This window comes from Odontesthes bonariensis, chromosome 20 (genome assembly GCF_027942865.1).
Source record: "Odontesthes bonariensis isolate fOdoBon6 chromosome 20, fOdoBon6.hap1, whole genome shotgun sequence".
Classification (NCBI taxonomy): Eukaryota; Metazoa; Chordata; class Actinopteri; order Atheriniformes; family Atherinopsidae; genus Odontesthes; species Odontesthes bonariensis.
Genome location: NC_134525.1, coordinates 23,368,945 through 23,396,342, shown reverse-complemented (window position 1 = coordinate 23,396,342; position 27,398 = coordinate 23,368,945). Strand labels below are relative to the sequence as shown.

At 39.4% G+C, this 27,398-nt stretch overlaps 1 protein-coding gene across 1 annotated transcript in view; it reads left to right on the top strand.

Annotated features, from left to right (window-relative positions):
- ahrra (aryl-hydrocarbon receptor repressor a) overlaps nt 1-26,265 on the top strand; it is a 75,719-nt gene extending 49,454 nt beyond the window's left edge. Inside the window, exons 5-9 of the mRNA XM_075452617.1 lie at nt 11,811-11,900; nt 16,869-17,013; nt 17,289-17,422; nt 18,796-18,998; nt 21,623-26,265. Coding sequence (XP_075308732.1) covers nt 11,811-11,900; nt 16,869-17,013; nt 17,289-17,422; nt 18,796-18,998; nt 21,623-22,769 — 1,719 coding nt within the window. The 3' untranslated portion in view covers nt 22,770-26,265. The remainder of the gene's footprint in view (nt 1-11,810; nt 11,901-16,868; nt 17,014-17,288; nt 17,423-18,795; nt 18,999-21,622) is intronic.
- The last annotated feature ends 1,133 nt before the right edge of the window (nt 26,266-27,398 follow it).

The window sequence follows — 27,398 nt, the reverse complement described above, 5'->3', positions numbered from 1 at the left end:
ACGTTACCCGTGATGAATTGCGCGCGGAGGGCTGGAGGAGCGAGTGAGAGAGAGAGAGCAATGACGAGAGTGAGTGAAAGCGCTGCAATTAAAACAAAAAGGCTAGTGGAAGTGATGGCACGGAGACAGACACCGATTCTCCTTATGAACATTTAAAACAATTTTACACTCTTGCAAACCAAGACCCCGACGGCAAAAATCTTACTTTTCTGTGTAAGATATGTCCACCTGCGCAGCAAAAACAAGTTAGGACATCAACAACGTCCTTCTCGAATTTGAAACGGCACATTGAGTTAAAACATCCCATCCAGTGTGAATGCATATATGCACGCCCTCGAGGGTCATAAGGGAGGAAAGGGAAAAAAGACCCCCTGCCAACCCCAAACGCAAATGACACAGCCAACTGGTCTACCTCCTTGTCTGTACTGCTGCAAGTTTCATCACCTGGTAAGAAACCCACAATTGCAGTGTCATGAGCAAATGTCTACAATGAGCAATTTCAAAGAACATATAGTGATTTTTTTAGCTCGTAGTGTGAAAAAAAGTATTTATTTGAATATCTCACGAAAAAAGTAAAATGAACTGAACTTTGAACTAGTTCAGAATTAAAATTGTGAACTTTGAACGTGAACTGTTCACTTTGAGCATGTATGAACTGAACTTGATCTAGTTCAGAAAAGCTGTGAACTGGCACAACACTGGTTTCACCATACTCTATAGCCCCTTTTCCACAGATAAAAACACCCTGTATCACCAGCTAACGCTTGACAGTCCGAGAAAGCTTTGCTGTGTTTAGCTTGTACTAAAGCATGTAACTAACTTTCACTGCGGACTCATGGACACTTTCTGTGAGTTTGTAGCATAGTTAGCATGCTTTCTTAAAGGAAGTCTTGATGTTGCACTAGTTGAACACCATGATACTCCCTTGGCATATCAAACACAGTGCCTTTTGAACTGGTCCGATAACATCCAGCGGGTAAATGCAATAGGAAAGGGTTTAATTGCCAGGTCAAATGTTGCTGCATTAGTCTTGAGTATTTATCAGCTCCAGCTCCAATCTGCATCAATAGGAACATAACGCCAGGGTGCACATGCTATATTTCACTAAGGGTGCTGCACTCGGCAAAGGTGTGCACTTTTTCTTTGCTGAAACACACATTTACTGACCAAAACATCTCATATGAAGGCTTTGAAACTGGAAGAAGCAACTTGCGGACTGTAAGAGACTAAGTTTGTCAATTTTACCCTCTGCAAAATGGCTGGAAGCTATGTGCACATAGCAGGACTGTGTTTAGTCCACCACAAACACAGTGATTGATTTATTTTCATTTGAAGCTGATAAAGACCAGGTTAAAATGGCACATTGGGCGCTTCTAGCCCTAAGGCCCTTTTTTGCCCATGTATGCAATGTATGTCAAATGGTACCCTAGTTGGTTATAGTTGTACTTTTCTGCCACCACCAATCAAGAGCTCTCCAGATTGCATACGCCACTGTAAGAAGATTTGCCTGAGTGAGTTGCCCTTAGGCATGACCTCCCTTGTGGAGCTTTGGTGTTGCGTGACATACGGTCGGGGCGGTAGTTTCAGACATGGCGTAAACGACGGGAACTCTTTTTCTGACGGCTCGTGCCTGGCGAAGTGAGTGTGTGTGTCCATGCGAGTTCATCTCTGTCTCAGTGCATGTGGTCATGTGTGAAAACACACGGAAGACAGTGAGAAGATTGCACCGAGCCTGTCAACACTGATCAGAGCAAACAGCGGATTTGTTTTGCAATCACTTGACTTAAGACCTTTAATGAGATTTCAGCAACAGATTCATACTGAGGGGTTTTATCTCACTTGCTGTTGGACAAGAAACAGCTTGTCAAAAGCTTTTTAGACCTTTGATCATTAATAATAACATATATATATATATATATATATATTTGTATATATGTGTGTGTGTGTGTGTGTGTGTGTGTGTGTGTGTGTGTGTGTGTGTGTGTACACTGCACCAAGCATTTGAAATAGATTATTGAATAATATAAAGAAGATATCAGATCATCATTACAGTCTGTACATGCCAAACTGATCATCGTCCTGCTCCCATTCAGAGCTGATCCACTGATGCTTCTGTTAATGTGTTGTGCTTCTCAATGGGACAGTTAACAAAAGATTTGATTGACCATAGTGATGTGCCGCCTCCTGTTGCGTGACTCAACATGCACCAGGGCCTCATAGCAAACTACGGACCAGTTGTTGCATTGATGGGATCCTGAAAGAGAGCCATTTTCTTTTAATTTTTTTTTCATATACAGGGCCAAATAACAACAAATGTCACCTCAAGGCACTTCAAAGACACAACCCAGTTCAAGCCAATTAAAATCCAATTAATTGTAATACAGTCATAATCCAATTAATTCCAATTCATAAATTTCCAAATCATTCCAGTTCATACAAATCTAATTAAAGATAAAATGTTGCTGAGCTAAGGAAACCAACTGACTGCACTGAAACTTCTCTTGGATCCAATCACCCGTCCTGAGCATGCACGAGGTGATGGTGGAAAGAAAAAACTGCCCTTTAAACGGGAAGTTTTTTTGTTTGTTTTTTAAACCTGGACCTGATTTCTGGCATAAAATACTTCATTTACTCACCCATAACAGTTTGATTAAATATCGTTGAAGGACGATATTTTTTTTTTTTTTTTTTTTTTTTTTTTTTTTTTTTAAACCCAACCACCACCCCCCCTTATGGGGGACCTATGTTTTCTTTCTTTCTTCTCACTCTTTAATAATTTCTTCCATATTTTCCTTCGTTCCTTTTCTCTTTCTTCATACAATCCTCAAGGCACAGAAATAAGGCAAATTATAACATATATTAGAGGACAATAATTGGATAAAGAAAAAAAGAAAGAGAAAAAAAATACAAAAAAAAACAATATGTGTCCCCCAACATTTCAAAACCATATATTAACTACCCCCCCCCCCTCCCCATACACCACCCCAGGAAGGAATTGTAACATATGTTTTGTGTGCTGATGTACCTTGAAATTATACCTTAAACATTTAAGAAATGAAATGAAAATCAAAACAAAACAAAAACCTAATGCCATCCTTCTCCATCTTTTATCTTAAACCACCTGTCTGCATAGATTATTTTACCTGTCTCCCATGCCATTGTACACTCTATTTTACAATAGTGTCTGACATAATTCTTAAAGGCTCTTAAATTTAACTGTTTTAAATCCATCATTTTATTTATAAAAACTTTTCCCAACAAAAGAATGATATTATGTATTGCCTGGCTTTCATTTGCCAAATCACCCAGGAGTACTGTAGGGAGATCTAAACGCAAGTTGATATCATATTTTAACAGCCAACTTTGTAATTCGAGCCAGAATATAACAACTGAAGGACAGTACCAAAATAAATGTTCTGTGGTCTCTTCTTCTTCTAAACAAAATCGACAGAATGGATTTGCCTCTATACCCCAAATATGCAGCATTTTCTTTGTGTTTAAGTATTTAAAAATTAACTTGTATTGAAAAAAACGTATTTTTATATCCAGTGATGCTTCGTAAAAATTATTGAATATTTCTTTCCATGGAAGAGGACAATCTATCATTTTTTCCCAGCTATCAAAAACTTTACATGGGAACTCCACCAATTTATCCGTTTGTAAATAAAATGTGTATATTTCCTTGTTAATTTTTGTTCGGTTTAGCCATTTGTACTGCTTTATATTTGGTCTGCACACTAAATTATTGTCACAGCTAGTTTTAATTTTTTGTCTCCAACTTAAAGGCAGAGACGCAATTAATTGATTATACTGTTGAATAGTACATACCTCCCCATACATAATTCTTACTTGACTATATGGAAGGATCTCACATTTTTCATTCAAAATGTCTTTAACAAAAATAATTCCTTTACTAAACATGTGCTTAAAAAAGATTACTTGTCCTCCACTTAATATATTTGAATTAAACCATAACATTTGTTGTAATATTTCTTCTGCTTTTTCAGGAGGGTAATACTGGAAATGTAGCCAGCTTTGTAGTGCTTCCGTTAAGAAGGTAGAAGCTTTATAACTAATGCTTACCATCTTATCAAAGTGTGTTGGGCTAATCTGTAAAAATGGGTACAGTTTTTTCTCAAACATTGGATGAATGTTTTCAAGTAACTTGCTTGAGAACCAGTCTGGGTTAAAATAAAATTTTTGTATGAGAGATGCTTTTAATGATTTGTTCATTGACCTCAGGTTCAACAGTTGCATACCACCTACCTCATAATCATTGTAAAGATATGCTCGTCTAATTTTATCTTTTTTGCCATTCCAAATAAACTTAAATATTTGTTTTTCATACTCTTTAAAGAAAACTTCAGGTGGTGAAGGAAGTGCTAACATTAAATAAGTAAATTGAGACACAACTAAAGAATTTATAAGTGTTACCTTACCATAAATAGTTAGATTTTTGCCTTGCCATGGCTGTAAAATAGAACATATCCTACTCAACTTGTTTTATAATTAATTAAAGATATGTCTCCAATGTTCTGGGGTATGTGGATACCAAGAATATTAACAGCTCCACCTACCCATTCCACTGGAAGATCACAGGGAAGATGGAAATCACTATTCTTCAAATTGCCAAGTCTCAATATGCGACATTTCTCATAATTGGGTTTAAGCCCTGATATTTTTGAAAATGTATTCAGATCACTAATCAGATTATGGAGCGATGCATTGTCTGGTTCTAGCATAAAACTAGAATCATCTGCATACATACAGACTTTATTATTAATACCATTTAATTCTAAACCCTTTATCTCTCTATTAGATCTTATTTTCATTGCCAAGATTTCAATTGCAATGATAAAAAGATAGGGGGACAGAGGACAGCCTTGTTTGACTCCCCTTCTTATTGCTATTGACTTGGATAAATGTCCATTATTTAGAACTTTACAGACAGAGCCTTCAAACATCACTTTGATCCACTCTATTAAAGAGTCTCCAAAGTTGAAGTGGTTTAAACATCTGTTAATAAAGCCCCAACTGATTTTGTCGAAAGCTTTCTCAAAGTCAGCTATGAATATTAGTCCAGCCTTATTTTTATGATCATAGTGTTCAACTATTTCTAATATTTGTCTGATGCTATTTGATATATTCCGTCCTTGTATGAAACCTGTTTGATCATTATGTATTATGGGTGAGAGTACTTTTTTTATTCTTGTTGCAATGCATTTTGCCAGTATTTTTGAGTCATACCCCTGTAAGGTCAGTGGTCTCCAGTTTTTGAGTCGTGTTGGGTCTTTATATTTTCCATTTGAGTCTTGTTTGAGCAACAAAGAGACTACACTTTGTTTTTGTGAATCAGAGAGTGTACCTTTTTCGTAAGAAAAGTTAAAACACTCGAGTAGGTGATTTTTTATCGATTCATAAAAAAGCTGATAAACTTCAATGGGGATACCATCTAGTCCTGGTGTTTTTCCCTTTTTAAATGAAAATATGGCCTCTTTAAGTTCATCCTCAGTGATGGGACCTTCACATGATTGTTTTGATTCTTCATCAATTTGAACTTGTTTTTGAAAAAAAGTGTCATCACATTCATCTGGATGATCTGGTGTAAATATTCCAGCAAAGTAACTCTCAATTTCTTCCATGATTTCTTCTGTTGTAGTTTTCATAGTATTTTTATTATCTATTAATCGATGGATATTCTTCTTGGAAATATTGTTTCGCTGTATGTTCAAAAATAATTTATTACATTTTTCTCCTTTCTCCATCCATTCAGCTCTATTTTTATAATATGTATTATTTGTATTCCCTTGCATTAATTCTTCATATTCTTGTTGTTTCTGTTCCAGTCTATCCAACACATTTTGTGAAGCATTGGCTTTGTTTACAAGTGCTGTTAAAGTGTCAATCTCTTTTTTAATGTTCTGTTCTGTTCTTTTAATTTATTTTGTTTTTTCCTAAATGATGCCAGTTTTATTGTGTGTCCTCTAAGAACACATTTAAAGGCATCCCATACAATTTGTGGATCTGCTGATCCTACATTATCTAAGAAAAAGTTCTCAATACATATTTTAGTTTTGTCTATAAAGACAGGATCTTCCAGGAGTTTCTGATTAAATTTCCAATAGGATCTACCTCTTGGATGGTCTGCCATATCTAAATGCAAAGAAATTAATTGATGATCTGATCTTATTTTATCTTCTATCATAGCTTTTTTAACTTTTGAAACCAAGGAAAAGGAAATAAGAAAGTAGTCAATACGACTTGCTTGATTTTGTCTTCTCCATGTATAATTCCGTAATTTAGGATGTTTTAATCTCCAAATATCCACAATGTCTTTCCCATTCATTATTGATTTAATTTCTCTATGGCTTTGGGGGTGGTACTCTGATCTTATACTTCTTTTACGGTCGATTTCCCCATTTTGAACCACAGTGAAATCTCCAACCATAATATAGTAATCACTCTCAAAAGAATCTTCATTCATTTTGTCATGTAAATTTTCAAAGAAAGTTGGATCGTCTGTATTTGGCCCATATATATTAACTAAACAGATATATTTGTCCTCTATAGCCATTCTCAGGATTAACCATCTTCCATGTGGGTGGGAATCATATCCATGTATGTTAATTGTTGAGTGTTTTTCAAATAATACCATCACCCCCCTTTTATTTTTGGAACCATGCGAAAATATTACTGGTCCATCCCATTCTTCTCTCCAAAGCTGTTCATCCGCTGGTTCAGAGTGAGTCTCTTGTAAGCAAATGAGACTATAGTGTTTTCCTCTGAGCCAAGTAAAAATTTGATGACGCTTTTTCTTGTCAGCTAATCCATTTGTATTATAGCTTGCTATTCTATGTTCTCCACTGTGCATTTTCTTGTTTTACTTTCTCATTCTCTACAAGGCAGTTCAACATCATTGTCCATGATATGCCCATCCCCTCCTTCCCCCAATCCCTCCCTCCCCCATTTAAAAAAGATTTTCCCCGAAAAAAAGAAAAAAAAATGAACATAAAACACATGAGGCAGTCTCCACGCACAAAGCTACCCCTGTTTTAGGTCTAAGTATTTTTCTTTCAGATTGCATGGAAAAAAAACCAAAACAAAATAATTGTAATAATAGGCCTGGCCTAATAGGGAGAAAGAAAATAAAAATAGTTACTAGGCCTATAGGCTAGCTTTTAAAGTCCTTGTCAAACAATAGGCTATTCAAACCAATGTGTTAATACATTTCGTGACAGAACAAAAACACAAGGGGCATTTTATGGCTTCAAAATGTCTTTCAATTGTTCGTTGATCAAAATATAATGTTGTGTTTATCAGTGTTCCCATAATTGTTGTCCATTGAAATTAGAAATTAATTTAGCCTACCGTGTCCTTTCATGGCCTTTCTTCATACTCACAACTTGCCGTGATCTCTTATCCTTGAAGGACGATATTTAGATTACTCGAGAGCCGCGTATATCCATATATAACGGGAGAGAACAGGGCATAGACAATACAGCCTCTAAATAAGGCATTTTCTGTCTTTATTTCACCAATACTTTAAGACGAATTAATGAATGAACACGTACTATTGCACTGTTAGTCCAGAGCTGCCGTGTTGTTGTTATCCGGGGCTTATGGGGGGCTTATGGGGGCTTTCTATACTCGTGTCTAGTGGGATGACGTCATCGATGCCTCTGACAGAACCAGACTCAGGAAGGGCGGTCATCTGACTCGACCAGCTGGAGTTTGAGAGGACTGAAAAGAAGGGACAACAAACACCATAACACCAGACCAGAGATACCTGCTGAGAATTTGAAATTCTATTTTGAATTTAACAGGGGGCCACTGAAGAGAAGCTAAAAATGGAGAAACATGATCTCTCCTGCTAGTTCTCATTAGAACTCAGGACACAATTACTGTAGTTTAATCTAAAAGTAACAAATGCATGGACCGGTTTTTCTGCATCACTCTTGAGACAGGATGATCCTAATTTCTGTTATGTGGGTGTGTTCTCTGTGACACACGTGTTGGTCATGACCTCAGCATCGCTACTGTCAGCTTCAGCAGGAAAACTAAAGAAACGCTGCTGAAACAATGAGACTCGGCTAAAGTCCGACACCCGCCACCACCATCGCTCTCCTGCCTATTCTTGTTCCCCTCCCCTGCTTCCAAATCCAGTAAACATGAACATATATTTTATTTTAGGCTTGGCGTGCAAGGCGCCTCTTAAGATTTGTAAGTCAAAGCTTTCCCTCTCCCACGGGTGGTTATGAGAGCCGGGGGTGTTGTAGTTGCAGATATTTGGTGGCGCGGGCCAGCAGCAGGTGCCTGTTTCCATTACCTAAAGACTTTAGTATGCACAGAACTGAGGGAAATGTGGATGAAGAAACCGTACAAAAACAACGTGCTGCACATTGAAGCCAATATCATTTCAGCATTTCATCTTTGGTCTCTGAACCTTTTTTTTTCGTAGTTTAGAACAAACTGGATGTGTCTTCTGCTGTTCTGAAACAGAAAGCAGAAGAATAATCGTGGATGAGCCGTAATTCTTACAGTTGCTCTTCTCAGCTCTGTTTCTGTAAAATCAACTGTAGACGGGGCTGCCCAGTTGCAGTATAACCCACGAGAATCCTCCTAATGTTCAAAACAAACACACTGTGTTCATCTGTTATAAATTTGCCAGGCATTTCTTATTTGAAAAGCCCATTAAAGTAATCAAGCCACAGAATCTGCTGCCTGTACATTCTGATTCAGGTCTAAAGTCTGAGGTCTGTTTGTTCCCGAGAACCAAAAACTGTGCTGCAAAGAGAAAATGGATTTCAGAAGTTTATTGTGGCATCTCAGTGATGTGGAAGAGGAATTAGAAAATAGAAATACACGAAATACACTAACATGAACCCGACATATGACTTCTGGCTATTTTGTGGCCGTATAGGATCTCACAAAACCATATGTTCACATGGCCATTGTTATGACAAAACATGAAATAGTTTGTATTTGTTCTGTCATTTTTTTTCAAGCCATCCGGCACAACTTTCAAAGTGATGTATTTCAGTGGGACATCTGGTTTGTGTGTCCAATACCTTTTGCGTGTTTAGCCAAGGGGGCTGAATTCTGGAGCCAGCGATCTATGAAAAGGATGCCACGATGCCACACATTATTAGTGTCTGTTTTAACACAAGCCACGATGTTTCCCTAAACCAAAGCCTAGTTTTTAATGCCTAACCTTAACCCATTCATTTATAATGTGTCAAACAGCAATTATATTATAAAACGAGGGGAGCCCAACTTCCATCTAATAGTGGTGTGTGTAGCTTCACTGCCCAATCCCTCTGATCTGTGCGCACTTTGTCACCTATTAATTATATTTTTTTTTAAAAAGGCATTCAGTGGCAATTTCACAAATTGTGTTGACAGTGTGTTCTTACGTGTAGCTATTATTGTGTCCAGTAGTACGAAAAAACAGCAAAGCTTGTGTCCGGCGACAAAAATTAATTAGAATTTAGCATTTTCATCACATTACATAGCAGCATCTCCTAAAACACCTTACATGCATTATTGGTAGATTCAGCGTTTTGATGCAGAAAAAATACCAGCCAGTCAAATTCTTATTTTCTAGGGCTGGGCAATGATTCAAATTTTTAATCTAATTAATCACATGATTTCCCTGATTAATCACGATTAATCGCATTTGTACGCAAAATCCAAAAATGAATTCAAAAGTAGTGTATAGCTTTTAGCATTTAGTTTTATTTTAAATGTGCTGCCATATGAATGTAAGTGCCATAACATTTGTTGTGCAAACAAACTTTTAACATCAGCATTTTTATGTAGTTTTTATGTAGAAGCCTCGCTCCACTGTCTGTTTCCTTGAATGACTTGCTGCTATCAGTTGTGTGTTTTGCCTTTAAGTGATATTTTAGACTGGAACTAGCTGAGAAGACAATTCAACTTGGCAGTGTTTACAGATGACTTTGGTTCTGTCGACTCCGCCGTCTGGAAGAACTTTAAAATGAAAATGGCCGAGTAAAAGTTCTGTACCCTTCTCCATGTTTGGTGGATCCGCCAATTACTTTCTTTTCCGGTTCCGCAGCAGACAGCAACAGACTTTTACAAAATAAAAGCCTGTGAGCAACAGACTTTTACAATAATAAAATAAATAATAAAACCTGCGCTGATGCATGATAAAATATTTATCAGTGTTAAATAATTAACTAGTTAACGCGATAATAACGAGTTAACTCGCCCAGCCCTATTATTTTCTTATTTTGATCACAGAGATGTCAGATTTGGATAGGTGACAAATAAATAAATGATAAATAAATTCAATTTGGCACAGACATGTTGTAACCAGATCCTATTATAATTGGCCCTGATGCCTGTGTGTTAAGTCATGCAAAAATAATATTTAAGCATTTTTTATGACCATGTCCTTATTTCAATGCTGAAATATTGTATGGCGTTAGTAGTTAATAACTTGGATAATTATGTATTTTTGAGTGCTTACTTGAAAAATGAACATCTGTGTGTCTTAGTATGAGTGGGTGAGTGTGTGTTTGGGGTCAGTGGGGGGACATGTGCCAGTTGAACTTGTCAAGCTTGATCTGCATCAACGCTACCGAGAACCTGCTCCACCTCCCTTCCTCCTCCCCTCCCCTCTCCTCTCGCCATGCTTTGATTTATGTTTTTGTGTTTATCAACATATCAGAGTTGAGATATCTTTCTCTCACAAAGTTGCTCTGTCACAGTACGACTCTCGTACAGTAGCTCTGGGTTTTGCAGCCACATATCGCTCCTTTCGCTGAGAATTATCTATTGTGTGGGTTACGGTGGAGTGTGTGCAGTGGCCGGGGCCTGACATCTGCCTGGGGAGGCGATCAGATCGCTGGTTTGGTGTGTGTGAAAGAGGAAAAGAAGAAGACAGAGTAGAAAATTGGGTGTGAGTGTGAATTTGGAGGCCACTGGGATGTACGCCACGTACAATAAACACACACACACACACACACACACTCACATCAGGAAAGACCTGCGTAGTCTCGCAGCAAAAGAGAGGTGACAGATTCTGGCAGCAGCAGTCACGCAAGTCAAGGAGCCTTGACGTTGTCACGCTATCATAGGTGTGTGTGCACACATGCTGGAAGCTCTCTTCCACGTCTCCTTCCTGTACTTTTCTTCTAACACTCTTCCCCCCCCTTTCTCCGTCTGCCTATCTCTCCCCATTTGACACCAGTGTGTGTAGGAGGGAACATGAGAATGAGACTGTTTTTGATCAATGCGCTGGTTTCCATGAATCAAAACATCTTAGCAGACTCTGTTATTCAAGTTTTCCTTCAAGTTTAACTGCTTTGAAAAAAAATACGACAAATCTGAATTTCACTTGAAATGTTCTTAAAGGTCTTTCAAAGGCAATACATTGCACAACAAATCACTGGGTTTTATTTGGCTCACTCAGCAACACAACCATCTGTCTCTGATTCTCTCCACCGTGTCCCGTCTTTTGTTACATTTTTATAGTTATTTGCTGTTCTGAGAATTGTGGAAAATTTTTTATAAATTGAACATAAAGCTATAAAAGTTTGACAGGAGTCCAATTCTGACTGCATTGTATTTATGGCTTTAAAGGAAAATAATCGTACAGTAATGACCGTAAGCAGAGTTCTGTCACAAATCCGATTGCTGACATCTAAAGATGGCTTTGCAGAGACGGATTAGATAAAATGAGTTGTTTGTGTTTGTTTGGAGATTATTTGCTGCATGAGCAGCCCTGAGTCACCACTTATTTCTTGTTTTTCTCTGTGTGTGTGTGTGTGTGTGTGTGTGTTTAGTCTCTGACAGGCTTTGCCTTGGTGGTGAGCAGTGATGGGATGGTTTTTTATGCTTCCTCGACCATTGTGGACTATCTGGGATTTCATCAGGTGAGTTGGACGTCTCAATCTTAAATGCACAATTTTGTGTGCATAGTATTGTTAGTTTATTAAGTATAAGTGTAATGTTTACCCACTGACTCTTTACCAAGCTCAAACGGGAAATCAGATGCAATCCAATACAACCAATCTCACTTACTGGGACAAAGTTCTACATTTTCTGTTTACTTGGTCAAAAGAATTTTACTTTGTTTATTGTTGAAGACATCGAGGTGACACATGGTGTTGTGGACTAAGCTACATTGTAGTTTTATTTCTGTAAAAGTGCTAATAGTTTGTCCAATCCATAAACATACAAAAGGTATACATTTAGACATGTCCAACTGAAGCAACTCCAGATCATAAAGTTAGAAGGTACCCTTCTTATCCTAATGCACCCATCATTCTGGGACAGGAAAATCTGACAAGTGGTTTTCTTAAGGCCAGAAAGCCGTTTAATACCAATACGACTATTGAAGTAAAAATATGTACGGGCCTGGTCCCTCTGACTGGGATATTAATATATATGACATCAGTAGTCATCTGTGTGTAAGCTGCTGTCACCATTGTAGCTGCTGGAGGTGGGGCTGGTTTAAACGATGACAGTTTTATATACAAGGACAACAGATGCTGTAATTCTGACAAATTGGGATGTTATTAATGGGGAAGAAAGAAGAAAGAACAACATTTAGACAGATCCGATTTCAGTTTTTGGACTTTCTCCGGGAATGTTGTTCTTTGGTGGATGGTGTGAAGCATTTCGATGGAAAAATCATTACTTAATCCTAATTCAGGCTCGTGAAACATAACACTGACTACACACACTTGCAACACACTGCTTTTTACTGCGTTCAAGCTTCGCAAACTGTTTTGATCTTTAACGATGATCTTCATCAAAGATCTTTATCATCATTGTCATTATGAAAGCAACGACAACAAAAGCTGTCCAATAAATGTGAGAAGCGGTATATTTCCTTCCGTAATTGTTGTGGTTTGTAATTTTAAAGTGGCATAAAAAGGAAATATTAAAATGTACTGTAGTACATTACTTGTAAATGGACTTTCTGTCCACTACCTCATTTTGTTTGGCTGTTTCCCTCTTTTATTGAGCCTTTATGCTAAGCTAGTTTAAGCAAATCTCGACATAGCTGTAAACATAGTGGCATCAGTAGTTTGACAAAACTCCCACGGGAGGCTTTTTCTCTTCACCCAGCTGGTATTGAGCTTGAGTAAATGTAGTCTCTTTTGGTCTGCCTCCCTGCTGCCTGATCACTCTATCCAGCGGGCAGAGGACACCCACGGGATTAGAGTTTAGGGCTACATAGGAATGAAGACCTCTATTTCAACCTGGGATACCCTGTGTGGGTTACACATGTCTGTGTATGTGTGTGTGTGTGCCTGTGCATGCAGATAGATGTCACCACATATTTAACGTTCCTCCCTTACAGTGACGATACCCTCTCATTAATTATCAATGATACCAACATTGACTGTCCTGCGATGCTGAAACTATCCCTCTAATTAAAAACCATGACTAAAGTGCTTTTCAGTGTTAAAATTCTTTTTTCGCCCCCATGTCTTGTCTCATACACACGCAGAAGGCGCTCCGACACACTGGGACAGAAATCTTTCTGCTACAGTGCTCTGACTTGGCTTACAATCAGACAAGAGCGGTAACCTGTCGCTGTGAAATCGACATGAAAACCAAAGTGGTGTGAGACCCTGCTAGAGTATGTGTGTGTGCGTGTGTGTATATGCGTGTATCTGTGTGTACAGGGTGGAATGGGAACCAGTGAAGAGAGACAGTGGAAATGAAAGATAAAAGGCATATATCTGGATGTTTTTGTATTAGCGGCCCAGTCAACGACTGAAGATTTTTTTTAAGTTTGTACATATGAAAGAAATTGTGTTAGCTCTTGTTTCATATATGATTATGTGAAAAAGAAACTTCACCTTCAATGCTGTTTTTATGTCACAAGGTATAATTAAAAACATCATCTTGTCCTTACCAGATCTTAAAACTATAAATAAATAGAAATAAATCCAGGCTCAGATGAACAACAACACATGCCATTACAGTCATGTGCTTATTCATAACAAATGAAGACAAAATGCAGAAGCAATACGTCAAAAACTAAGTACACTATTGCAACGCCTTGATTCTTTGCTGCGTGATTCAGCTTCAGGCAGGTGGTCTCACATTTGACTCTAGAATACTTTAGTAAACAGAGTGTTGACTCAATGACTGTATAGCCCAAATCATCAGGCCTCCAGCACTGCGTTTGACGTTATGAGGTGTTTGTGCAGATACGCTGTGTTTGATTTCCACCAAACGTGGTACAGTATATTATGACCAGACAATCTCTACTTTGGTCTGGTCTGTCCAAAGGACATTGTTCCAAAAGTCTTTTGGTTTGTGCAGATGCAGCTTTGCAAATCTAAGTTGTGCTGCCATGTTCTTTTTAAAGAGAAGAGACTTTCTCCTGGCAACCCTTCCAAACAAGCCATACCAGTTTGGCCTGTTTTTCTCATTTTACTGATATAAACGTAGCAGCAAACAGCAAAACGTCTGCCTTTACTTCCTGATGATCAATAAAACAGTTGTATTTGATTAGCAGCACTTGGCTGAAGCTTAAGAGCGGATTCATGGCTTCTGTGACCACATGTGCAGACCGGCTGGCGCTCTTGTGGACATGCACCTGGTCCTATACATAATACCTTTTGGTCAGTATTTTTGTATTTTCATACAAGGACATGTAATCAGCCCATTAGTAATTAGTACAGTACATTGTGAAGGTGAGGATGTTATACCTCAAAAAAAGTGCACATCTTGTTCTTCCAACCCTTGTCTTTTTAGTCTGGCATATTTTTCTGAATGAAGAGAGATCCAGACACATGTGCAGTTGGTATACTCAGTCCACCATCAGAAATATTTGGGCCGCAGACTTGCTGAGGTTGACAAAGTTTATACTTTTTTAGTTCTTATTGAAGAAGTAAGGGTGTGCACTTAGTTTTTCCATACCCTGCTTCTACATTTTGGCCTAGTTTTTGTTCAATGGATAAAGACACAGTGTAATATCTCATGTGATGTTGTTCATCTGAGATTTTCTTGACCTAATTTTAGGACCCAATGAAGACTAGAAAGATTTTGTTTTATTTTTTCAATGTCCTGATATGTAAAAGGGAAAGAGGATGTGCTTTCTTTCACATGTCTATATTTCACACTAAATGCTTTAATTCTGGGTGTAAATAAGTACTTTTCAAATAAAACTTTGCGTTAATACAACTATGGGTTTACAGCCATTCTAACAGCTCTGTGAGGCTGTGTGGCACATCAGCCTTTTAAGCTGGAATGTTGTTGTCTCACATTTTGGTTTGAGCTGCAAACATTTGATAATAACCACTAAATGCAACGTACAGCTGAATCTGGTTGGAGTTTCAGTAGTTTTGATCAGATTAAATCTGTCTTTGACAAACCGTGTTGAACATATTTAGATTGTCAACAAAACAGCTGATCCCAGATCCACAGATCCTGTTATGTTTCCTTTTCAAGTAATAAACACGCAACATTACATAAATGGGGCAGAATTTTTAAAACATTTAAGACTCTGACATGAGCCAAAACATCCTAGCATGCAAAGCATAGCCGCAGATCATCATTGTAATTCAAGTGATGAAAACATTCTTTTATCCTCTCTCACGTCAGTTCTTCTTAATTAGTCACTGGTTTATTTCTATGTCACATACTTTGCTTTGACAATGGCCGTGACAAAATTTAGAACAATCCTGAGCCCACAACTGTAGTCAGAAGAACACTTATCCTTAATATACCAGAGGGGAAAAAAAGAAAGAAAAGAGACAGTTTCACTAAGTAACACCACAACAAAGCCCTAGAGAAGAGCAGCAAACCTCCACTGGTCTTTGATCCAATTTGTCACCGCGGCAGTTAGCCTTTGAAGGTCAGTTAAAATATCACTTGTTCTCCATTTTTCCAAGTGGAATTTTTTTTCTTCTGTTCCTTTTTTAATTTTTTTTTTACAAGAAACATAAACGATAGTCACTCGATCCGTCTGTCTGCCTGAATGCCGGTAGGGAACCGAACCGCAGGACTAAGAGTTTGCGAAGACGGTGGGAACAGATTGTGTTTTCAGAGGCAGGCGATCAAAAACCCTCGCGTGCCACCAGTGTGGAAATTATGGAGAAAGGGCGGGGCGGAGGGAGAGAGGGAAAAGGAGAAGGTTGAACGTTGCAGTGAGGAATCTGTCAGGGAATGACAGAAAGCAAAGCTATTGCTGGAAAAGAGAGGGAGAGATATTATGAGAGCGGGCTGGAACCCGACTCATGTGTGTGTGTGTGTGTGTGTGTGTGTGTGTGTGTGTGTGTGTCTGTGTGCGTGCGTGCGTGTGTGTGTGTGTGTGTGTGTGTCTGTGTGCGTGCGTGTGTGTGTGTGTGTGTGTGTGTGTGTCTGTGTGCGTGCGTGTGTGTCTGTGTGCGTGCGTGTGTGTGTGTGTGTGTGTGTGTGTGTGTGTGTGTGCGTGTGGTGTGGATGGGGAGGGTGAGCTGGACTGGACTTGACTGCTGTTCGGGAGCTGGTGTCACGCGATGTTTGACAAACACAGCTGCCCTCACTGGCCCTGCAGCTGGCCTTAAACTCTTATTGTGCTGAGTAAATCTCCCTCCCCATGTGCTTTTACAGGAATATACAGTATGCATGTAAATGACCCTCTTTCATTTTGTGCACAGTGTGGCTCTTTTGTATGTTGCATGTGGTGGGGGAAGTTGAGCATCTTCCCTGGGAATCCAGAGACACAGATTAAGTCTATCTTAGTCACAACAATAGGAATCCCCATAAAGCCAGTCTCATGTCGTTTAAGGCTTTTATAAGGTGACTTGACAAAAAGCAGGTCTAAATCTAAACGTGTGTTTTAATTCAAAATCTATATAAATCTACTGTAACTTTCCAAAATCGTCTTCCCACAGACTGACGTGATGCACCAAAATGTGTTTGACTACATCCACATAGATGATCGTCAGGAGTTCCGACGCCAGCTCCACTGGGCCATGTGTCCTCCACAGCGCCACGGAACATCTGCACAGCAGGATAGCCAGATAGCTGTAGGAACCGGTGTGTAGTGACCTGGACAATGTCAAAATTGTTTAAAAAATAAAGGGACACAAATCCTTTTTATTAGTAAAATACTGTGAGATGACTGTTAAAAAACACAGTTGGCTACAATGAATTCACGTGATACACATGATACATCTTGTTTCTTTAGTTTTAATTGTCATGTCACTTTAGTTTTTCTAGTGTTTTTCCCTTTTGTAGATATGCCAAACTAATGACAGAAGTTCAAATATAGTAATTCTAATCTTCCACCATCTCCTTCTACTACATTGCAGGTGAGGAGTTTCTAGTGAGCAGCCTTTTTAATTCTCCGGAGGCAGGGGAAATTCCTGCCGAGCTTTCCTGCTTTCTCAACAGATGTTTCATAGCCAGAGTTAGATGTCTTCTGGACAGCACCTCTGGATTTTTGGTGAGTGGTCCGGACCAGCTAGATCACAACGCCAACTTGAATTCTTTTACATATAAAAGTCTATGCAGGATGTCCAAACAGAATACAGACAGAATGTTGCCAATTCACTGGGAAAGGACCCAGGCCAAAAACAGGTATTATGAACATTTTGGTACAGCAAAGAAATTGTAGTGTGTACATATATTTTTAGTTGTAGTAGAAGGAATTGTAATGTAATTGGGTACAAGGACACAACAGTAGTATGGGAGCTTAGATTATTCATTATGGCTGTGACTGGTATGGTACTGAGACCAGGCAGAAATACTAGAGGCACTCATCATGGAGCAACAAGAATATGGGTTTGGACAGTTCCATCAGAGTCAGCCGAGTTCATGGAAACAAAGTCTTCAGTGGTTGCACTGATGTTAGCTACACAGCAGAAGTTCTAGTTGGAAATTTTCTGTGATTTCTCTGATACGCTGAAAGTACTGATTGCTAGTTAGTAAGTTGATATTGGCAAGATGCTATCCAGTCAACACAGAACAGTTAGGACCCAAACATTTGTAGTGTCATACACAGTACTCATTCTGCTAGTATTTGAAATGGGTCAGTTGTATAGTTAGTATCTTCTCATTCAGTAGCAGTATCAATTTATGGATGATAATGTCAGTCAGTTCACCATATTGATCAAAAGTCTGGATTGAGCTTTAGAGATTCCCACTAATGTTAACTGTGGTGCTAAATAACAGCAAATGTTAGAATGCTAACAGGCTAAACCAAGATGCTAAAACTGCCTGTTCACAGTTAAATTATATGTTAGCGTTGTAACTTTGTGCATTATTTAGCATTTAGCTCAAAGCAATGCTATGAAATGAATCAGCCTTAAAGAGCTGTAAAGGCCGAGTGAGGTCTCAGTTGTCCTGCAGAATCAATTATTTTGTCTGTTTGTTGTTACTTTCAGTTTCAGAGCTATATGAGACATTGAGGTTGTTAAACAGGTGTTAATAAAGAAAAAAACGTAAGGTGGGTCTGCTTTTGTGGCCATGAGAGCTGAAACCCTAGTGTTGTTTTTCCATCAATGCAAATCAGAAGAGGCTGACTTTATGAGTTTCAGCGACTTCAGCTGAAGAGAGCTGCCTTTTCCATGGCACTCAAAAGTCAAATGATAGCAGGAGTTTTACTGTTTTTTGACCAGCAGGAAAGGGCCTTTAATCTTCTTCATAAACTTATGTATTCAGTTTGGTCACTGATGATTGTATGGACCCATCTACACCATGTTTTCAGCACCTAAAGGCTAAGATCAGATTGAAAACAAAAATAAACACACAAAAAAGAGTAATAGAAATCTTTGAATTTGTCCAAACCCAGTAAATCATTCTTCTCTTCTGTTCCAGACTATGCAGTTCCAGGGTCAGTTAAAGTTTCTCCACGGGCAGAAAAAGAAGTTATCCTCTGGGGCACTGATGCCCCCCCAGTTGGCTCTGTTCTGCGTAGCTGTACCTCTCTTACTGCCCTCCATCACTGAGATGAAAGTGAAGAACATTTTAATGCGGGGGAAGAACAAGGGAGGAGGGATAATGTCTGCAATGGAGCATGGGTAAGAAAGACTGAAATTTCATACATACAGCAGGATGGAGTCCTAGTGTCATACACTCTTGTAACAGGGGAGCTATAAAGTACATAAAGGTCAAGCTGAAGCTGAGGTAGAATTCATTTCTTGAAACCTACACTTTTGCCTGAAGGGGGAGCTAGACGTAAAGGTCAGAATGTCAGTGTTTGAAAGGCCACAGTAAATACAACTTGTGTTTAAGCAGCTTGTGATATATAAGCAATGACATGTTTACTTTGTTATTCTACAGTTGAGATGTTTTTCCTTTACTTTATAATTTACCTACAGCCTGCCTTGACTAAGAGGGATGATACAAAGGCAAGGGCACTATGTTTAAACAGCATGAGTGTGCCCAACAAATGGACAACAGCCTCACACAAGCATTTACCCCAGTTGCTTTTAAAAACATTTCCTTGCCCATCAGGCTGGGGCACCACACCAATTAGCAGCTCATACTTGCCTCAGCCTACAAGAAAGGCCCTCTGTGATTCGTGCTTCATTAACAATTTTTGGAAAGCTTAGAGGCCAGGATCTGAGCTGCAGTCAGTAGGCAGAGCCCTACCACCATCTCTGCTCTTCACTCTTTCCCTACATCATCCAGGGCAGCCCAGAGGATAACATTACAAACGGCCCATCACTTATAATTAGACAGCAGGTTGGATTGGGAAGCCTGTCTTTGCGTTGAGGCTCAGCATCAAATTACGGTGTAAAACATTTACAGGAATCTATTGACAGACATCCAATATTTGTTACTTTGTTTTCATTAGTGTGGAATTGGCTGAAAATAATGATGATGTTTACATTACTTTAGGACAACCTCAAAAATGCCAATCCAAACTTTGGCTCTAGAGATTTATTTATTAGATTTTTTTGAAGGTCTTCTACACACTTGGAAGGAAAGGCTGAGGTAATGTTGATGCTCAATTGGTTGCAGTCTACGTTTTCGCCACTACATAAGCATTGCTTCAAGTGTAAAAACGATTGAAAAGTGCTCTGTAAATGTGTACAGGGCATCTTCTGAACAAAGTTCTCTGGTTATTGATGAGCCAAAATTTAGTCTAATATGCTAAACATTCAGAATATTTGAAAATTCCTGTCCAATGAAAAGCACAACTGACAGAGGAACTCTGTCTTAGTATAACTATGGAAGCAACACTCCCCTCGCTACTTTTGCTTGACCAGTCAGCAAGTGTCCCTTGTTGTTACCATTGAAACATGTCTCTTTGCGCCACCAAAGTATGGTCTACACATCATAATTAGGAAATGTGAGCTTTTCCTGGAGCTGAAAGTTTTATTTATCAATTCTGAAGGATCCCTGGTGATAGATCATGACATTCACAGTCCATGTTTGATGTGAAAATAAACGTTTTCAATACGGGAAGATCAGAAAATGCACTTTTAAGACTATGGGGCTGAAAAGTCACCACTGCATTGTACTGCCTGCAAACTTGGTGTGCGGACTGTCATTGATCTTTGAGTTCTGGATATAAACTCTGTTCTCAATTTTCAGATGGGACACATCCCGGAAAAGATTAGTCACTTTTGGAACAATTCTCTTATGAACTAAAGCAAATCAAACCTAGATATTTAGGTTCTGAGTCATCCATCATTCAGTGGGAAAAACAAAACACTTTTTGTGGACATCCCATATGAATATATATGGGGGGACCAGTGATATTTTAGAACAGGGGTCTTCAACGTTTTCAGGCCAGGGACCCCCAAACTGATGGAGAGTTGGAGCAGGGACCCCCTACTATTTATATGGCATACAATTGTGTTTTATATTCAACGGGGCCTAGTGCCGTGTATAAATATAGCTACTCTGTTATTGTACATTCAATACTAAGCTATTCAAATAATACACAGGTTAATATATTCATGTTTTTATTTTAAACATGTGCAAGGTACAGGGTGGCCGTGCCACTGCCATTTATAAACAAACATCTTGCATACAACACTGAGCTTTTCAAATAATCCACAGATTTTAACTTTAAACATGCATGTAGATGGGACAATGAATCCTCAAACCATCTGTGGATGGCACACGTTTGCACACAATTTGTGAGAAAAAACAGTTTGAAAAAAAAAAATTATTATTATTTTTTTTTTTTTTAAATGTTAAAAATCGTCTAATCAACCAAAGATTTCGCGACCCCCCTGCAGTACCTCCGCGGACCCCCTGTTGAAGACCTCTGTTTTAGAAGAATGCCAGCCTTAGTCTAAGCAATTTCTTACAGCTGTTCCGTTGACTTGACTGACCCATCAGCCATTGTGACACAAAGCATAGCATAGGTTTCTCAATTTCATAAGCAATGCCCCAGTGAACGCTATGCAAGGACTTACAATTTGTCAAAGTTTTATCAAGCTGTGTGTATGATTCGTTGGCCTCCTATAACTAATTAGGGAAAATTTAATCTATTTGACCACATAAATCAGTTAGAGGGAAGGTAAAAGCTGTATATCATGCTTTCATTGCCTGATATCAACCAAGTTGTAGCTATGGACTAATGTTATCAAGGAACACCGACACTTTATTCCATTTTTCTCCTCATATTTTGGGGTTAAATTTGATTTTCTTTCTCTCTGTCTCTCTCTATCTCTGTCCCTTACAGTGAGCATGGAGAACACCTACGAAGGCACTCCTTCAGTGGAGGAATGGGTGACGTTGCAGACCCCCTCCTCCTGTCCTGTTCTACGCCAGGCGCTACCCAGCAAGGTCACCACACTCCCTGGACCCCACTCTGCAAAGACAACCTCAAGTACCGCCCTGATGGCTACTATAACCAGGAGGAGCCCCTCAACTACTGCAAGTCTTCCATGGCTCCCCAAAAAGGTCTCAGCGCTGGCCTGGGTGGTGGCTGGCCTATGCGTCAGAACTCAGGTCCACTCAGGTCGGGCCAGGGAGTCGGTTACATCCCCTCAAACCGCCTGAACAGGACCAGCCAGTACGGGAAGCCTTACCGCCTCTCCCCAAGCTGCCACAGTGGCCGAGGCGGTGAAGTGTTTATTTCCAAGCTCTATGGGAATTCTCAGATTTCTACAGACCCAGATGCTTACTGTGTGGACTTGGTGAAAAGCGAGAATGGATACGGAGAATGCTACGATGGCCATCTGATGCCCGAGATGCCACCCATCAAGGTAGAGCATGACTCCGACTCGGAGAATGGATGCGAAGCATACGGGGGAACTTGGGCTTGTCGAGAATCAGTGGCCATTGACCGTCGCTACGGTAACGGGGTATATGACCCCAGCACTGGCTTGCAACTCAAATCGGAGACAGATTATTATGATCCACAATACTCGCCCTGTCAGCGAGGAAAAGTAGGAATCAGCCCCCCGTACAACAACGGCACCTATCCAAACTATCCAGTCAACAACAACGGGGGCACCAACGCCCGACTGTTAAAATGTGACAAAAACTTAAGCAATAACAGTGACTCCAGCCAGTTTAGTCCTCAAAGACTCTCGCACACAGATTCTCTATGCAGCAATCAATCCGTCATCCTCATGGACTCACAGGTCTATCCACAGAACCCGCACAAGGCCTACATGCACCAGGACTTCAACAAGCATGGCACTTACGAGTTCAAAGGTCATGGCCTCATCCATTCGATCAAGCGGGAGCCCATGGACTCTCCCACCTGGTCTGAGGGCGGCCATGACATGAACCAGCCCATGGTGGTTCGCCATAGAAACGTTATGCCCTGTGTGATGAGAACAGGTCACCACAAGTCCAATCCCTACATTTATATGCCGTAAGAGTGATCGATGCATTACCCACACATAAACACAGCAGCAGACACTCACAAGCCCCCCAGCATCACTCCACATGCACATACACTTATTCACACATTCACATATTCACACAAGCAAAATCTGTGTGCATTAAAATGCTTTGTTCTATCATTTTCATACACACGCACCCGAATTACAAGAGTTTTTGATGAGGAGGATTTCCAGGATGTCTTCTGTTTTACTGAAAAGGTCTCAACCACGGCTCAGGTTCAAGCATCAGCTCTGTGACAATCAAAAAGGCTACTTTCAGTCCAGCTTGTGGATAGAAGATTTTGTTTTTAAGGTACATATTTTGTGGTTGGTTCCGAGCACTTTTGGATTTAGTAACAAAGAGACAATCTATTACTAGAAACACAAATTTATTTAGTTTTGTATGTTGTCCACACCAGGCTTTTTTTGGGGGGAGAAACAAAGAATTTTGTTGTAAAAAGATGGGGGAGGGGGTTTAAATTTTTTTTTTTAACTTTACTTTTTACTTTGTACATGGCAGATAACTTACACCAAGTGGGATGAACAAGTACAAGAATATGCACAAAAGCAGAGATGACGAATTAAGGAATAGTTGTTGCGCTCTTTTAAAAACGTTGAATGCTGTGTAAAATGTAAATAACAGAATGTAATGATTCACAAGCAATTTGAACCCTAAATTTGACTTTAAAAAAAAAAACTGTACAAAGTGAACGCACCCGAGGCCGAACGACATTTTCCCAAAAAAATTCAGAAACGGGGGCAACGGAAGACCAAAAAGTTCTGCAGTGCTCAAAAGAACACGGTATGGAACATGCAACAGCTCATGGGGGTCATCGGTAACAGATCAGTCAGTCAGACCTCCGTTCACTCGTGAAGCAAATCTGAAGTGATTTTTTTTTTTTAAAGTCGTAAAAAAGAAACATAAATTATAGTTTTACAGAAACTACGCTGTGTCGTGTCGCCAGAGGGTGGCAGTATAGGCTATGTCTTAAGAGGTGGTAATTCAATAAAATAAGTTGCCCTAACTGGAAACTTTATACAAATACAATGGCAGACGTCAACAAAAGGAAAATAGAGAAGGCCCTTTGTCATAACTTAATTTAATCTCTGCAATTATCTTGGATAGTATATCATTATATGGGAGGATGCCGGAGAAGTCAAATTAGGTTTTTTTTTTTTTTTACGACCAAAGCAGGAAACGACAGATCAGTCACCTCAGTGTGATGTTTGCCAGGTCAGGGGTTATTCATAAAGTTGCCCCCCCCCCCCCCAGTGGAATTTTTTATTTTTTTTACTTTTACCATTTCCAATCATCTTTTCTTATTCTCATCTTCTAAAATGGCACTGGAAATCTGGCTAATAACATGATCAGGTATAAGAAGAGAATCTCAGTGAGAAGGAAGAAGAAGGAAAGGTTCATCACTGAATGCCTATGCCAAATGACATTCTGCAGGTGTTACAACAGCATGGCTCCATGCTCCAGGCTACTGCGCGGTTCGCCTGCCCCTAATCCACACCTGTCACCCACTTCAAATAAGTGGAAACTACAACAGAGGAATAGGAGGATCCAAACTGTTCAACAGCTGTTTACAGAACTACTACAGTTGGTCTCCTTGGTTCCCGAATGCTTAAAAGCAGAGGTGACACAACACAGTGGTAAACTGCCCCTGTCCCAGCTTTTATTAAGTGGGCTTTGTTTTTCAAGTAAATAAGTAAATAATTCAGTTTTAACATTTAATTTGTTGTTCTATTTTCAAACATACAGGGTTGAAATGATTGGGAAATAATTGCATTCTGTCAAGAGTTACATTTCACACCGTGTCACTGTTTTTTAAATAGGGTTGTAAAAAAAAAAAACTTTTGTTTATGACTGCCTCCAGTGATGTATGAACAGAAACTGCTGGTCTCTATGCATTTTAGAAATGAATCAAATGAACTTGCAAAGACTTGAAATGTACTCGTTATTTCAATAGAAAGTTTGTTGGGCTTAAGTTACATCATTGTCACATTTGCAACATGTAAACTGCCATTCTTTGTGCATTCAAGCAGACTTTTAATGCATAACACCAGCTAATTCACATAATCTCTTTCACAGTCTGCCAGTTTCTTAGGGGATTGTGTTTTGAATTTGATTTTCCAGCAACATAGCTTTTTATCCCAATGCTTTTGTCGGGGGCGTCTTTTATTACAGCTCTACGGACAGATTTGAAAGTAATTCCTGCTCTCAGCGGTATCCCGTGTGATGCCCGGCAGCAAAATACGGCACAGACAATCTGCAATTAATCACCAAAACATGTGAACGAGTGGCCAGGCTAACATATATATTGTTTACTTTATTAGAAAAAGATTCATTATGCCCAGGACAAAATTTAGTGGCCTTTATTCAGACTCACAGGAACAACTACAGATCTGTGGTGTGTGTCCTATTGAAGTATCAATGAACAAGGCACTAGTTAATAATTTGTGCAGAAGCCGCCCTCCGCATGCTCCTTGGCTTTCATCTCCTTGTGGAAGGAATGAAGGTTGTGTGGTATAAAAGTTTGAGGACATTGCTAACTTAACCCATTAAGACCCAGAGCACCCTCTATAAATGGGACCACGTGTGCCCATATGTTGCATCGGGACAGACATTTGTCAGCTAGCATGAAAAGTGAGAGCAATTCTAAATAGATTCGCCTCATAAAACTGCAGGACCTGATATGAACTCGGCACTTTGGAAGATGTTCTAAGGATATAGATCATCAGTTGAAGGTTTGCTCAGAACACGATAAAACTCTACCTTTTGAAGATTTTATTGTTAAGAAGTTCAAGTTTATGTCTTTTTTCCTGTGAGAAGGAATATGGTAGATTCTTCATTTCAAAGATAAAACTCCTTTTTTGAACATAGAGATCGTTTTTATGTGTGTCGGAGCTAATATTGTACACTTTGCAATTCGTGCTTTCGACAAGATTATCATTTCAGTCTCAGCGCAGACATGACTCATTTCTTTTGAAATGGATCTTCACTTTTCATGTTGGTTTTTTTTCCTGTCCAAAAACCTCCGACTTTGTCATCACATCAGTATCTATCTATTTTTTATTTTTTTTTGTTGTTGCACAAATGAATTCAAAAGCACCAAATCGATTCAATGTAAGTCTCAGTTCTGTGAAGCTACTCTTGTGGTTTCCAAAATTGCACTACTGGGATAGTTCAGTTGAAGCTTCGGCCTACCCAGACAGGCTTTCCACTCGACACGCACAACTGTACACTGTGTCACTGTTAAGGATTTGTCTTTTTTCTCTTTGTGTGTGCTCATGTCAGTAAATGTTTGATGATTTGTATTTATTGTAAGAAGCAAAAGTCTACCATTTAAAAACGTACAGTTTTGAATGCCTCTCTGTTTTACTAACGTAAATAAATCCGGCTTTTTTTTTTCTTGCTTTCTCTTTCATAATTGCTAACGACTGTCATGCTTATCTTATGGAGGAGGTAGCTGCAAGTATCAAGCACAATGTGTGTATACATATATATATATATATACATATATATATATATATATATATATATATATATGCAGCGTGTTGCAATGTTTCTACATGTTTTTGCAAATGGGACTTAACTATTAAAGGTCTTTCTTTATATTGAAAATATTGGTAGTCTGGATCTTTGAAAAAATAAAAACTAACACACAAGCAGCTCTGTGGTTTCTAGACCATCACTTAATCCCCTGTTAATGCTACCAATCAACCTTTTAACTTTTGAACACTTTAGAACGAACAGCAAAGAAAAAATGTTTCTTTGCATTTTTTCATTTCCTTCTTTTAGCATTACCTACCTAAACCAAGTTTTAGAGATGGTTTTCGGTAGGTTAGCAGTATAGTCAATGAAAAGTGTGCTCTACCAAACAGTCGGGCGGGATGTTAAAGGGTTAAATCAGGGATGTCCACATCCGGTCCTCGAGGGCCACGGTCCTGCAGGTTTTAGATGTTTCCCTGCTGTGACACACCTGATGTGTTGAAACATGTCTAAAACCTGCAGGATAGCGGCCCTCGAGGACCGACTTTGGACATCCCTGGGTTAAATCATCCGTAACTCTGTCATTCCGATCCGACGGTCTCCTGCTCTCCTGAGTAAACAACAGCCAAAATTCTATTGCTCGGTTTACGTCTTCGCCTCTTTGGTAGCTTTTAAATTTTTCACATTTACCAAATGTGGTTTCATCCTTTCACCTATTAATAATAGAGAGGCAGAATAACAGGATACAGAGTATCTCTAGCCACATCCCCTGTATGATTAATGTGCTGCAAAGCCGGCATGACAGCTCCTTCACACGATCTGGGCAACTTGACACACATCCCTCGCCACCGTCTGGGCCGAGGCAAAGAGCCGAGGGAATGTCGGAGGACAGAGAGGAGGCAGGGGACAGAGATGTAACTTAAAAGCTGTGGTTACATCCTGGTCCCCGGGATTCTCAGGAGAACTGGACTTATCTCCCGCCTGGCACTCAGCTACACTTTGCACGTTTAAATTGAGGTCATCCCTAAACTCTCACATCATACACTCTAATAATGATAGGTCGGTGTTCAGTGTCTCGGCCTCTGCGTAGGGTGCAACTGTTCATCCAAAACAAAAACAAAAAAAAT